The sequence below is a fragment of the Pollicipes pollicipes genome, unplaced genomic scaffold (genome assembly GCF_011947565.3).
Source record: "Pollicipes pollicipes isolate AB1234 unplaced genomic scaffold, Ppol_2.1 Scaffold_7231;HRSCAF=8579_pilon_pilon_pilon, whole genome shotgun sequence".
Classification (NCBI taxonomy): domain Eukaryota; kingdom Metazoa; phylum Arthropoda; class Thecostraca; order Pollicipedomorpha; family Pollicipedidae; genus Pollicipes; species Pollicipes pollicipes.
The window spans coordinates 2,360-17,189 of record NW_023597034.1 but is presented as its reverse complement, the minus strand read 5'-3'; the positions used below and the strand labels follow the sequence as shown (position 1 = coordinate 17,189).

At 63.5% G+C, this 14,830-nt stretch overlaps 1 protein-coding gene across 3 annotated transcripts in view; it reads right to left on the bottom strand.

The window, feature by feature from the left end:
* The window catches only part of LOC119109440 (serine/threonine-protein kinase 26), a 41,651-nt gene extending 28,136 nt beyond the window's left edge, over positions 1-13,515 (bottom strand). The window contains exon 1 of one of the 3 annotated variants that reach the window (XM_037233060.1): positions 13,426-13,515. In XM_037233060.1, coding sequence (XP_037088955.1) covers positions 13,426-13,452 — 27 coding nt within the window. In that variant the 5' untranslated portion in view covers positions 13,453-13,515. Of the gene's footprint in view, positions 1-857; positions 897-6,299; positions 6,424-13,425 lie in introns of those variants that run through there. The other 2 variants (XM_037233059.1, XM_037233061.1) reach the window with 2 other exon arrangements.
* Between the last annotated feature and the right edge of the window lie 1,315 nt (positions 13,516-14,830).

Genomic DNA, 14,830 nt, shown 5'->3' with positions numbered 1-14,830 from the left:
TAGGTCGGGTCAGGTCGGGTCGGGGCGGGGCGACCGCTGACCCACAGCCGGCCAGCGGCACCGGACCGGCGGCGGCGGCGGGCCCGGCCTGCCGGCTCGTCTGGCTCGTCTGTACCGCCCGGCCGGCCGGCCGGTCGGACGACCAAGCGTGCAGCCCGCTCGAGCGACGGCCCGACTAACTGACACCGTGACTGACTAACTGGGGAGGGGAGGGGAACGGGCGAGCTCGTCCGCCGCGAGACAAACGCCCCGGGCGTCGGAAAGCCAACCAGCTGCACAGCTGTCTAAAACGCAGCGTTTTCCCGGCGGTCGTAAATTACGCGGGTTCTGCTGACTGCCACACCGAGAGGAAGCTGCGCACGTTAGCCCGGCGCGACAGCGACGGACAACCCCGCCGACTGGCGACCCGATTCCCGTATTACGTGCGCAGGTCAGCCGGCTAGCCAACAGCTACGCCGCATGGGCCCGGGATCGCGATGAGCGTTTGAACCGCCTGTCTCGGGAACGCCGTGACAGAGAATGAGAATGACTTCGTCATGACCGGCGAGGCATAGGTTCGACGCACCACTGACACGTGCTACTTGGTTTTCAAACAAAAGTCAGCCAACAATCACGACGCCGAAATGCACCAACCACGGCTTTGAAACACGCCTTGATTACCAGCCGTTCACTGCCGGCGCGGAGAATCTGACTGCGCCGAGAGGCGGCGGGTCAACTGTTATGAGCGCCAGCGGCCACATCATGACAGCAGTTAGCGTCGAGGCGGTGACCGGTGTCGTCGGCCGGAGCCGCCGCCCCGGCGCGGCCACCGGCGGCTGTCGTCGTCGCCGCGCCGCCAACGTAAACAGCAGACTCACCCGGGAGGGGGCGGCCGGCTGGCTGGCCGGCTGGCTGGCCGGCCGCTGCGCGGTCCACTGCTCCCAGCCGGCGCAGTAGGGCGCCAGGAAGGGGCCGGGGCCGCGAGGGTCGCGCCGGCCGCGGCCGCCCGACTCGCGCGACGGCGGCGCGCGCACGTCCAGGTACGAGCTGTGCCGGTTGGGCGCGCCGCCGCCGCGGCCGTATGGGATGCAGTTGACGTCGGTGCCCAGGTCGTGCGCCGACACACTGCGCACTTTGTCCAGGCTGGCGCTCTTGGACTCATAATACTTGCTCGACTTGCCGCTGCCATTCAGATTGAGGCTGAAGTTGGAGCGCTTCTCCCAGAACAGGCTGCCGCCCGAGAGGAACGGCATGCCGACGCCTCTCTCTCCCCCCTCTCACATGCTGCCCGCGGCGTCCCGTCCCGTCACGTCACGTCACGTCACGTCACAACGCAGCGCGGCGGCGACAGCAGCGTCCACGCGTCCTCCCCGCCGGCGCTCGCGGCCCACACTGACGCGGCGGCGGCGCGCGTCGTCCGCCGCCGACCAATGGAGCGGCGGCGCGCCGAGGGCCGGCCGGCTCCGTTAGCCGGCCCCTGCCGGCGGCGCGGCGGCGCGGCGGCGCGGCCGGCCGCACCTGGCCGATCACGCACCGCCGACGGACGGGGAGCCCCGGGTCAACACTGTCCCCTGCGGACCTCGGTGCAGGAGCGCGGCGTCAGCCGACCCGGCAGCCCGCGGCATGGACCCGGCGCTGCCGAGCGCCGCTCACGTGCCGGGGGTACGGACCGGCCGGCCTTCGTGACTGCGTGAGGCACTCCGCACGAGAGTGCCGCGACAATAATCGGCGGATGCAACACATGAGCTCCTCGGCAGCGCCGGTATCCGGCCGTCACCAGCTGACGGGCGGGCAAGCCAGTGCAGCCGGGTGGCATTGCTTTCGAAACTCACCTTGCAAAACAACGCCAGCTAACGCCGATGACACGTCAGCCTACCAGCACGAGGGACTGCGCAAAACGGCCGGCCCGACAGCCACAATATCACCCCCGGCTGCAGGCAGCGCGATGGCTTCCGCGTACCGGGTTCCACTCGGCGTTCATGTGCCATTTCGAGCGAGCTCCAGTGTCGCTCCGGTTGGTCTCAGTTCATGCATAGCGAATAACCCGGTGAGCAAATCAGCTCGTCTGTATGCCCCGGCCGGCGCGGCCCTGGTCGTTTCCACGCCCCGCGCCGCCACTGCGCTGGCGGCCGCCGCGGCCAGGTGCCGAGCATTTCCGACCGGGACCCTGTTGCACCTCCCGAGGCCGGAGGGGCGCCGGGGCGGCGGACGTGCCGGTGCCCGCGCGTCAGCCGCCGGCGGTCCGGCTCGAGACGCGTGACCGGCCGCGCCGCCTCGCCTGCCGACACGCTCAGCACACAGACCGGTACGGGTGCAGCCCCCTCTCGAGACGCGCCGGGCACTCCAGCAGCCTCCTCTGGACACGCGTGCAGCCATGCGGCTGAGGCCAGCTCTCGAGGTATGGAGATGGAGCGGGCTGACCGAGCGTTCTTTCCAAACACAAAGCTCCTTTCAACGCGCGGAGTCGAAGAGGTGGAGTTTCCCCTCGACGTATGGAGCACAACATATGCAACTTTTAAGACCAGTACGAATGAAGCCTCTTCTTGAAATACCCAGCCTCACACATGAGGCCTCTTTCCACACACACGAAATAGAACCGATTGAGCACTTTTAGGGCACTGAAATGTACAGATTAAACTTCCCTTCCAGAGCAAGCCTAGCACAAATAGGGGTTTTCTTGACATCAAGACCCCAGAGATGGAGCCTCCTATTGAGACGCAGCGGCACAGATGAAGTTCGATACCCCGGACGCACAGATGGGGTCTCCGCTCGAGACACAAAACAATACCGATGGATCTTTTTAGCCGCAGTCGCACCGATACGGCTCCCTCCAGGGGCACGGGGCCACACTAATGCTGCATTCACTAGACACGCATAGAACCGCACGAAAAGAAACCCCCCTCAACGCGCAGCCGTGCGATTTTTCTCGAGATCCAGGATGGTACACAAGTACACAAAAAAACAATACATGGTAGAACAAAGAGAAGCTCCTCTCGAGAGGCAGGGCTGTGCCGATGGATTCGCCTCTCTCCACGGAGATCCGTTCAAATGAAGCTTCTTCCAGACACGCGGAGCGGTGCAGATGACGCCACCTCCCGCTGCACGTCGTTGTGCCGATGGCACTTCTGGACACGGCCGTACAGGTGGATCTTCCCTCAAGACACAAAGCCCTACACAGAGAGCACAGCATACGGATCCATAGCTAGCCACACGGATCGCGTGAATGGTGTATTCTCCGGCTCCACGGAGACACAGTCTCACAATCTCGAGAATCGCCTCGATCTCGAGACAGAGAGCAAAATAGATGGAACCATTTCCGGGGCGAGCACGCATTGGTGTCTTCTTTCGAGTCACATCGCGTTTTGTTGAGCCTGCTCTCGTGGCACGGCGCCTCATAGGTGCAACATCGCCCTGCCGCGCATAGCCGAGCAGATGGGGGGGGGGGGGGGGGGGGGGGGGAGGGGAGGCTCTCGCTGAACATTGTCCCCAGACGAAGCCCTCTCTCGGTACAGATAACCGCCTACAAAGAATCCTATCGTGGCACAGATCCGTACAGGTGGAGCCGCCTTCCAAGGTGCAGATCCGTATAGATGGCGCAGCAACCCGAGACAGCGGCGTGCAGAGCGAGTCTCCGTTCCACACGACGTCGCACCGAAGCAGCCTGCTCCGCGCACCGCTCCGCGCAAATCGAACCCCTCTCCGGACGTGCAGCTGACATATATGACATGGGGACGTGCCCTTACCGATCTGACAAATCTGACTGTGATACGGCTATGGCGAGAAGAACCGGCCAGCGTCGCGAACCCTGCGGTCGCGCTCTCGAACCCCACACAAAGCTGGAGGGGTGCAGGACACCCCGATAGGCGGATAGAGAGCTGCTTCGTGTCGAGCATTGTGACGAAGGAGTGCTGCAGCGGGGACGCCTTTGTCGCCCGGCGGATAACGGCCACGACGTTGAACAATACGTCACCGACGCTGATACGGCACAGGACGTCGGCGCGCTCCCCACAGTTGAGTGCAGATAACGAGACCTTCGGTTCGCCGTGACATCGGCCCGCACCCTTCAAGGAAATGCTTCGCCTTTGTTCGAATAAAGTGAAGCAAGCATCAGATATGATGAAACAGGCTCACTTATAACTATTGGTATGCTTCTGAAGTGGAAACGATGGCGCCAGACGGCACAATTCTCTTTTAGTAAATGTGCTGTTCAGTGCATCATGGTTTGATAACATCATCGTACCTTCCACAATGATTGAGAGCCGTTAGGCCGTTATACTGAACTTGAATTGGAAAGGAATCGAAGACCGTTATATCGGGCAATCACACTGACGAACGTCTGATATGAACGCCTCGACAATTACATTTGCCTTAGCCCTGATCGCCATATGCCCTGTGGATTTGAGCAGCCTTGAGCAGGATTTGAATGACGTTATTATGACATCATGAATGCCAGGTGACCTTGAAATGCTCTTTCCCACATAGCTCCCCCCATTTTCGCGGGTGTGTAGCTCAGGAACTAGAGGGGCTCAGGTCTTAAGAAGGGTAGGATTGTGAACAGCACCGAAAGGTCTTCAATATGGTTACTTCAGTTCAAAACTATGCGTCAACTTGGAACATTCCATTCAAACAATACTATCATGCCCCGGAGGTGCCGCCTGCACTTTGCACGGGTCACCTCGTGCCGAGGGCCATGCTAGCTTCGGGACGGTGCCTTGCGGCCCGCTGGCAGGCAGCCGGCGGTGACTGCGCGCAGCCCCGACTGACGCCAGCCGGGCCCGACAGCGGCGTGCGCCGCCTCACATCTGCGCACTGGGTCCACCTGTCCGCCGCCGACACAGCGACCGACGCCAGCAGACGGGTACGTGGAGGCACGCGGCGGGCGCCCCCCCCCCCCCCGCTCGTGGGGGGGGGGGAGAGCAGGGCCGAAGCAAGGCCGGGACAGGAAGGCGTGGGGCGGGTGCAAACGAAGCCAGACCACGAGATCGCGGCCTTTTGCACTTAACATAGCTTCTCTGGCTAGGTAGTGTGACAACTTGGATGGTCGTTTGTGTTCATGTTTGCTTCCTTCAATGCTCATAATCGTAGGGTAATTCAAAGTCACTTGTCCCCAAGACAAATCCAAAGGCAACGTAACGGATACTTCATGCGGGAACGGCATCGAACGCTCCGTAAGGTGGATGCAGGCTACCATCGAGTCTCATGTGTATGGGGTCTTGCCATCGGATCCTGTGTTATTTTTTTTTGGGGGGGGGAGGCTCCAGAGCATTTATCTACCTGTGGGGGACACCAACGTGGTCCAACGCCAATACAACGTAATGGCACGCACATGTACTGCAATGTTATACCAATTACCAACGAGTGTTCCAATGGGTGAAGTGCCAAGTACCAATGAGTGAAGTGCAGCGCACGTGTGATGACAGGCGCCACAGTCCCAGCTTCCCTGCGTCTGCAGGCCCTGCCCGGCGTCCCGTGTCCAGCGGCTCCAGCCGACCCTCAGCACGGCGACAGAGACGCCCGACGCCCGACGGCTGACCTTCCCCGATGACGCGGACCGCCGCACCCAGATCCCGGGGCCCAAGGAGAGGACAGATGCCGTTATCGGCGGATCAGCGCTGGCAGGAATGCTCCGAGCTCTGAAGAGATACGCTCCGCACGTGAAGCCGATGTGACACCGCGATAAGACGCCGCTTCGTCATGCTGGACAGGCAACCGGCGAAACGCGGGCAGAAATGCTTCAGCGTTGAGAAATCAGCGCGCATGCGCTGGGAGCGCCGCTGAGTGGTACCACACATGCAATGTCGGTCGTTCCACTGACGGTTCAAGGCCACATCGACCGGCTCCGCGGGGTCACACAGGTGTACAGCGCGCCCAACGCCCGCAGCCCCCTCCCCCTATCCCACCCCAGTAACACCTCCCACAGATGGTGGTCTTTGGCCGCCGCGCGTCACCAGTCGCTCGTGCTGCATAGACACCCGACACGGGCGCCGGACCGTTTCTGCGAAGCTTGAAAGTCATGCATAAAAGCAGCACATTGACACCGGCCCCATACGCCGGCCACGTATCAGACAGGACATTGCTACGCACTGCAGGGTCGGCGCCACTCTCCGGCCTTGAGGGCGCTCTGTGCGGTTCGCCGCATCACTCATGCTAGCCAGACATAGGCTGCTCAGCATTTTGAGTCCATCGCCTGATCACATTGGTGATCTGGCGCCCATCAGAACAGCCTCTCGGCTTTGTAGCCCTGGTCCAACGCAGCGCAGCGGTGCCAGTCGGCACCCCGCCACACCGTCGGCCGCCTCTCCCGCGCCAGCCGCACTTACCTCGCCGTCGGTGAGCGAGTCGGTGTCGCTCGGCTCCATCTTCACCGAGCTGCGCGAGAGCGACCTCATCTTCAGCCCGCCGGCGCCGGCGGCTCGTGCCGCGCGCGCAGGCCCCGCGGCCCCACCCGGCACCCCGTCCGTAAGGCTTCGCCGCGACGTCACAGCGCTGCCGCCGGCCGACTGTGGAGCGCGCGTGCGTCACGTCCGCCCGCCGCCCCCGTCCAGCCCGACAGGGACGCACCGTCGCCCCCCGCCGTCCGGCCCCCGCCGCCGCACGCAGCCATCGCCGATTAGATACGCGGAGCACACCACAGGCCGCTATCGGCGATCTGTGACGCACCGATGAGCCGCGGCCGCCCTGATCCCCCGACAACAGCGCGGTCTCGGCGCAGGGCGCTCCGGAGACGAACGCAGCGCCAGCGAGAGCGCCGGCCGGAGCAGGACGTGCGACTCTCCGGACCGGAAGGGTCGCTGCAGCTGCCGTCGTCCGGCCGACGCCGTCAAGCGGGGCGCGGCGCCAGCACGGGCGCCGCCGCCGACCTCCCGCCGGCCCCGAGCCGAGATGACGAGAGACCACGGAGCGCGCCGCCGTCACGACGCCCAAATCCGATCAGGAGCCGGCGCCGCTCGGACTTGACCAATGGAACGTCGCTTACGACGCGGCGCCGCAGCGCCAGGCGACGCGGATTAGTTGTCGATCTCCCGAATGGACGGCTCCCTGTCGGGTAACGATTGCAAATTGGACCGCGTCGCTTCCTGCGGCCAGAACTGCCGTCGGTCCCTGGAACCCTGGCGGAACAGGGCTATTGACGATCAGTGCGGCAGGACGCCAATGGCAGGACGCATCAGCCCAGTGGCAAGTCAGGACGCCGCTCATTAGCCCAGTGACAAGTCAGGACGCCGCTCATCAGCCCAGTGGCAGGTCAGGACGCCGCTCATCAGCCCAGTAACAAGTCAGGACGTCGCTCAGCGGCCCAGTGACAAGTCAGGACGTCGCCCAGCGGCCCAGTGACCGACGGCTGACGACACTGGGTGCCATCGGTTTGTTAAGTCCTCGTCCAAATCAATCCAACACCCAAAAGACCACAAAACGCGCGTTCGACGCACCCAGAGAGGCCCACAGGGAACTGGGCAGCGCTCTGGTAGAGCAGCCCCTGGTCTGATCTGACCGGGCCAGTCCACCGCGGCCTTGCGCGCGTGGAGGGGAAGAGGTCACCCCTCCCCTGCTGCCGACGCAGGCCGCGGGCGGATCGTGACGGTCTACCGCAGGGGGAGGGGGAGAGGGACGGGAGGGGAGAGGAGGGGAGGGGAGCGAGTCGGCAGGCTGGCGGCACGGCTGGCGCCGCCGCCGCTGACACCCGACTGACACCTGACAAACGGCGGCGTCACGCACATCCGCGGTCCGCCCGCGGGGAGCGCGGCTCCGAACCGGGCCAGGTCGGGGCCTCCGGGGCCGGCGACGGCGGCGCGCTGGGCGGAGGGCGGAGCTGGGCAACAGAGGGGTCAGGGCGGCAACAGAGAGCGGTCAAGGTCGTACGGTCAAGGTTGTACGGTCAAGGTCGCGACACAGCGCAGAGAACCACAGGACACAGGGCTGACAGCTGCTACAGATGACCACACAGAGATTGACGGCGCGGAGATCGCTCTCACAGCACGCTCCGAACGACCGCGGCGTCGAGCCAGGTCCGACAGCAAAGAGGTTGCGGACCGATCGCGAGCAGGATAACTGACGACTCGCAGGCGGAAACAGACTGTGCCAGTCCGAGCACAATGACCAGGATGAGCAGGCTGAGACATGCTGGGCATGTTGAGACAGGCCAAAACAGGCTGAGAAAGGCTGAAAGCGCTGAACAGGAGTCTGCTCTTGACACCGATATACCGGTGAAGCGAGTGAAGCGGCTTAACAAGCTGAGACAGGCAGAAAAAGGCTGATACAGGCTAAAACTGCCTGAGACAAGCTGGACAGGCTGAGACAGTCGGATTATGCCGAACAAACTGTCTGCGTTGTTTCCACAAACATCGAGAACACAAAGCAACGGGAGAAGCCGGTCGCATTAATCTGCTCTGCGAACCAAAAAGCGGATTACTCAGCCATCATTAAAGCAGAAGCCAATGACCAGCTATCTGAGACGAGCGGACGTCGCTGTACTGCGGACCGCCACGGGCCGTCTGATGCTCTGAACGGCCAATGGATGCAGAGTCCGTGTCTGACGACCGCTGCTCCGCTGGCGGCCGACGAACACGGACCATGTGGGAACATTCCCGCTGGTGTTTTCGGCAGTTTATGTGGTCACCAACCAAGCATTGCAACGAAATGACCGGCACATATTTTCTCCTTTTCCCTGAGAGGTCTTTCATGCAGACAATCCCGTCAAACGCTTGGGCATTCGTAGGCTGACTGGGACGTAACTCGAGGCTGGTAGATTGCACATCCATCCTACGCTCCAAAGAAACCCAAGTCTTCGGAACAAGTAAGCACAGTGCTCGATACAAATGCTTGCATTTTCAGGTCGAATGAAAGTCGAGACGTCACACCAAGAACCAGACCGCACTGCCATCCACGCGATCTGGCTGCTCCTGCGGTGCCAGACCCAAGTGCGCCGCGGACCGCGTCCGCCAGCCGTGACCAGCATTATCGGGCGGGGCTGTCCGTGCCCACGCACGATACAGGCTGCGTGAGTCACCGCCCGCCGGCGCCGACCGCGCGCGGCCCACACAGATGTCAGCACCGGCCGACGGCGGCGGGGCGGCCGCGCCGGACTGGCCGGACGCGCCCGGGGCCGGCCGAACAGCGTGAGGCTTGGAGTAGGCCACTCAGAAGCGAGAGGCGCTGGTGGAGGCGGACCGATGCCGACTCGTGTTGTCAGACACAGACCGACGCCGACTCGTACTGTCAGACACGAACCGGCACCGACTCCCTACTGGCAGACACGGACCGACGCCAACTCGTATGGTCAGACACGGATCGACGCCGAGCACCTGTTGTCACATACGGACCGAAGCCAACTCGTATCGTCAGACACGGACCGACGCCGAGTGTCTGTTGTCAGACACGGACCGGCACCGACTCCCTACTGGCAGACACGGACTGACGCCAACTCGTATGGTCAGACACGGATCGACGCCGAGTCCCTGTTTTCAGACACGGACCGGCGCCGACACCCTGCTGTCAGACACGGACCGAAGCCAACTCGTATTGCCAGACACGGACGGACGCCGAGTCCCTGTTGTCGGACACAAGCCGGCGCCGCCTCCCCCTTGTCGGATACGGACCGACGCTGACTCGTGCTGTCAGACACGGACCAGCACCAACTCCCACCGCCAGAAACGGACCGACGCCGACTCCCTGTTGACGACACGGACCGGCGCCGACTCCCTGTTGTCAGACACGGACCGAAGCCAACTCGTATTGTCAGACACGGACCGACGCCCAGTCTCTGTTGTCAGACACGGACCGGCGCCGCCTCCCCGTTGTCAGACACGGACCGACGCTGACTCGTGCTGTCAGACACGGGCCGGCGCCGCCTCCCCGTTGTCAGACACGGACCGACGCTGACTCGTGCTGTCAGACACGGGCTGGCGCCGACTCGTACTGTAAGACACGGACCGGCACTGACTCGTACGGTCAGACACGGACCAGCGCCGACTCCCTGTTGTCAGACACGGACCAAAGCCAACTCGTATTGTCAGACACGGACCGACGCCGACTCTCCGTTGTCAGACACGGACCGGCGCCGCCTCCCTGTTGTCAGGCACGGACTGGCGCCGCCTCCCTGTTGTCAGGCACGGACTGGCGCCGCCTCCGTGTTGTCAGACACAGACTGGCGCCGACTCGTACTGTCAGTCACGGACCGGCGCTGACTCGCATTGTCAGACACGGACCGGAGCCGGCTCCCTGTTGTCAGACACGAACCGACGTTGGCTCCCTGTTGTTGGAAGCGGGGCCTGACCGGCTGCCGGCCGGACATCCGGGAGGTCGCGCCGTCACGGTGCTGGGTTTGGCCGCGGCGGCAGGCGGAGAGCTAACCGTGATGTCCGGGACCACACGCGGCTCGGGCCGGCGGGAGGACCCCGCCCGGCGGCGCGGCAACCCGCTCCCGGCCGGACGCGCGGCGTCGATGTCCGAACGGCCCGACCAAGGGCGCCGTTCCCACGCCGACTGCCGACCCCGCGCCGGCGGCTACACTGCGACCCCGCCGGCGGCCGCATCTGCCCCTGCCCGGGGCCTGCCTGCCGCTAAACAGCCACAGGTGGCGGCGCGGCGCGTGGGCGGGTGGCGGCGGCGGCAGCGACGACGGCCGCGGCAGCGGTGGCGAGGGTCCAGTCAGGCCCGGTGTGGTCAGTCCACGGGCAAGGTCACCGGTCGGGCGGACGGACGCGGAGGCGGCGGCCGCGCCACGGCCGGCGGCGGCGCTCGCCGGCACCTCTCACTGCACTCACACTCGCAGCGCGCGGCGACCGCTGGCGGCTGACTGTGACGCGGGCGGCGCCGGACGCGGCCGCGCGGCCGTGGACTGGTGGCAACGCCCGACACTGCGCGGCGCGCCGGGATGCGCCGCCGCCAGCGCTCGAGCGGCGCCGGCCGGCCGCCGGGATGGCCGTGCCACATCACAGCCGCGCCGGCCAGGGCCGCCGACGGCCGGCCGGCAGGCGGCGCGCGGCAGCCGCCGGCGCCGCCGTCCCTCGGCCACCGACGGTCACCGGCCGACACGACCCGGTCAGCGGGCAGGCGAGCGGCCGCCGGGGCCGCGGGTCGGGTCGGGCCGGCCGCAATGACGTCCTGGTCAGGCCGCTGTCCGGCCAGGTATGCGCGCCGTGGGAGCCTCTGGCGGCGGTCCGTTCTCACACCGTTAGCCGGCCGGGCGGCGTGAGCGGCCGCGCTCGCTGTGATACGCCATCCAGGCCGGCCGGCCCGGCAGGCCCGCACCCCTCCAGTCGGCCCACTCTGCGCCCACCACGGTCGAGGTCAGGTCAGCTGGCCTCGCAGGCTCCCGCAGCAGCTGCCGCGCTGGAGCAGCGCGGCAGCGCAGGCCGGCCTTACGCGCGCGCGCGCCCGTCGACCGGCGGACGGCGCGGTCAGTCACAGCCGTCATACGGCACATGCCGAGGCGAGGCAGCGTAAAAACCGGGCAACGCCGGCCGGACCGGATTCCGCCACGCTCCTGGCTCACTACCCACCGGACATGCAGGCACGAACCACCGCCCGGCAGGAACAGCCAGCGGACCAACCCGCCGACTCGCTGCTGGAAGCAGCCGTGCCGGAAGAGCTCGCTTTGATAGCGTGCGTTGGAGGCCCAATGGCGTTGCATGATGAGCACGGATCAAAGAAGTCCTGCCGGCCAGCCCCCACGCAAAACAAAACACGCGCGTTCCTGCACTCTCATCTTCCACAACGCGAGGGTAAAGCAAGCGTTACTGAGCGATAAAAGCCCACGCCGGCTCGCTTCGGCGGTAATGGGCCAGTCACGCGGGCTCTTTGGCATGACTTCCAGCGCCAGCCCGGCGGTAAGCTGCCGTTTAATTCCCGCAGACCATCACATTCGGTGGCACGGAACGCGGGCGAGTTGCAACGCCGTCACGCGCGAGGGTGTCGTCAGAGACGGAAATGGCACTGCCAACTCTCAGCACCGACGCGACTTAGCAACGACAAGCTCCGCCGACTGGCAACGACGGCAATGGTGATGACTCGGCTTATGGGCGCTCCTCTAGGATCAGCGGCGTCTAGGACATGTTCAGCAGGTTCCGGTCTACGTATCATGTCTGAGAGACCCGTGGACACGATCCAGTTAATTACAAATGGCCATGATCCAGACACATCACACCCACATCCGCCAGGCTACGACCGAGGAGATTAGCTCGTCCCCAGCGCGGTCCGCGCTGGCTGGCTGGGCGAGCGGCGCGCCGCCTGCCGACGGGCGCCGCGCCGTGTCGCGCGCTTGCCATGACTCGGCGTCGCCCCGGCCGGCGCGCGCCGCCCGATTAGCGGTGCGGCCCGGCGGCGACCGGTCACGCACGTGCCGGTCCGCCGTGACTGTGCCTGCGGGGCGTGCCGCGCCATAGCCGGCGCCAGCGGCCGCGCGGCCGCCGGCACCCGACACCGCCCCGGCCCGCCCCGGCCCGGCCCGACCGGCCGGCGACAGGGGTCGCTCCCACGGCGGCCGTCTGCTCCGAGTCCGGCGGGCGCGCGGCCTTGGTCCGAGATGGAAAAGGCTTGAATGCAACCGGTTCAGCCCACATGGCACACGCCATACCGAAACCAGTGAAAAATGTCGGAGCACTGGTACCTGTTCGGCATTCGCAATGCATTTGGAATGTCTCTGACGCCGGGACCGGTGATTTGAAAACGTGGGTGACTCTTTGTTTCCAGGATTGTGCAATGCGATGGCAATGCCACATAATCGCGGATGCGTTGCGAAATCATAATTCAAGCACACTTTAGGGAAATTTGCGAAAGACCGTCACGACCAGCGATGTCACCCAGAGCATGTTCATTTATCGCCCCGTGATCGCCGGTCCGTTGGCGCTACAAGCTTTAACACTCCACTGGCCACAGCAGCAAAGAAAACAGCCCGGGCGTGCATCAGAGACAACGGAGCGACAGAAGCTGGCCTGCTCAGCCGGGAGAGCCCAGCCCAGCACACTTGTCGCTCGTGACGCCCAGCTCGCGCCGCCTGCTGCTGTCGGCCGCCGCCGCGCGCGGGACGGCAGCCGGGCCCGGCGGGCAGCAGCGGCCACCGCGGCGGCTCCGCGCCGGAGGCGGACACGTCGTCAGAAGCCTGCAGGCTCTGCCGGGCCGCTGCGCTCTGATTGTTGCCGCAGCTCGCACGTACTCGGCGACGTCATGCAGATGGCGCCACCGCCGCGCCTGCAGACGGCGCCGGCGGGCCGCGAGCGCCGCGCGGGCTTGCTCCGGCGGCCGCCACCGCAGGCCCGTTCCAGCCGCGCCCGACGTCGCTACGCTTCGCCGGCCAGCGTGGGGGTGCTAGCACCCGGCAGTCTCGTCTGCGGTGCGCGCGCCGTGATGGCATGCCTGCCATTTCACATTGCGGTGAGGAGGCATCAGCGCCAGGTAAACGCCACGGAACTTCCCATCGCTTTCGGCGCTGAGGGACGCGGGAACACTCACCGAGGTCGACTGGTTGAACGCCATCATTGTCCAGTGTCAAGGGTCACATGCCTTGTACAGTCCACACCTCCGACGCCGTGCGCCCGCGGGCTGAAACACAGACAGAGGATCAACCAGTCAAACGGACCGAATGCAGCCCTGTGCTCTCTACAGCAGTGAGCAGTGAGTGAAAGGAAATAAAGTAAAACGAAAGCAGTCATAACTAAAATGAAAGTAAGAGTGACGCCATGCATGATGTCATTCAGCACATGGCATGTTAAATTATTAAGCAACATTTATCACAACGTTGCCATTTCTGGCAACATGTTTTGTCGCCTCAACCTTTCAAACCTAGTGATGTACCTGAGCCTATCATCTGAGGTTTATTGCAAGCGGAAGTGCTGCGGCAACGTGACGGGTACCACGGCTCGCCGCGTGATCATGACACCCATCGGAGCCATTTCCCACGAGACGGGGTGGTGAGGGACATTATGACACAGGCAACCAATGATGACTTCATGCATCGCTTCCATGAAATACAAGGTTACGTATAACTTATATATATTATAAGGTTACGTATATCAAAACGTTGCGTATATTATATATATATATATATACATATATATATATATATATATATATATATATATATATATATATATATATGTGTGTGTGTGTGTGTGTGTGTGTGTGTGTGTGTGTACAAAAACATTGCGTGTGACGTGAAACACACCAAACAGGTTTCCAGCGACCGGCAAATTCCCGGATAAAGAACAAGTCCTCAACGAGAGATCTCTGCGACGGAGACTACTCTAAAACCAGCCTGGATTCTCACAAGGTCAAACAACGAACAAGTTCTTCGCAGCGTGTTTACCAACAGGGGCATTTGCCCGATTATCAACAACACCAACGCCATTCCGGAGCTTGGGCGCATTAACATTTTTGCGGAGCTGGGGAATAGAAGCCAACGAGGTTCCTTACTTTGCCTACACCCAGTTTGGTATTTGCTTTGGCTTCTTGTTAGATAAGAACAAAATTGTCGTATCACTGCTCTGTGTCGGTTAAGCACCACCAGTATCAAACAGCCAGCTTCGTGTAAGTCTGAGCCTGGGGCCCATTTCCCACACAGGGGTCCAATAGGTCCGCTGCGTCGATGAGTGTTTCCTTGTCAGTCAGGAACCAACTGGACCTACAGTTGGCTCCATGTAGGTCTCGTTTTAAGCGTCCATTTCCCAAGCAGGAATCAGGCTAGCGCTCACGATTTACATTGGTCGGGACCCCGAGTCAACGAGGGGTCCGTGTGTCCGTCAGGTGCCGAGAGCCTTACAGGGAGCCCTGTGTTAGCCATTGATCCCGACTTGGCCAAGGGCAGTGTTCTAAGGAACCTGACGGGCTAGCCGGGTCCGAATCGGGCCCTGGTGCGCGG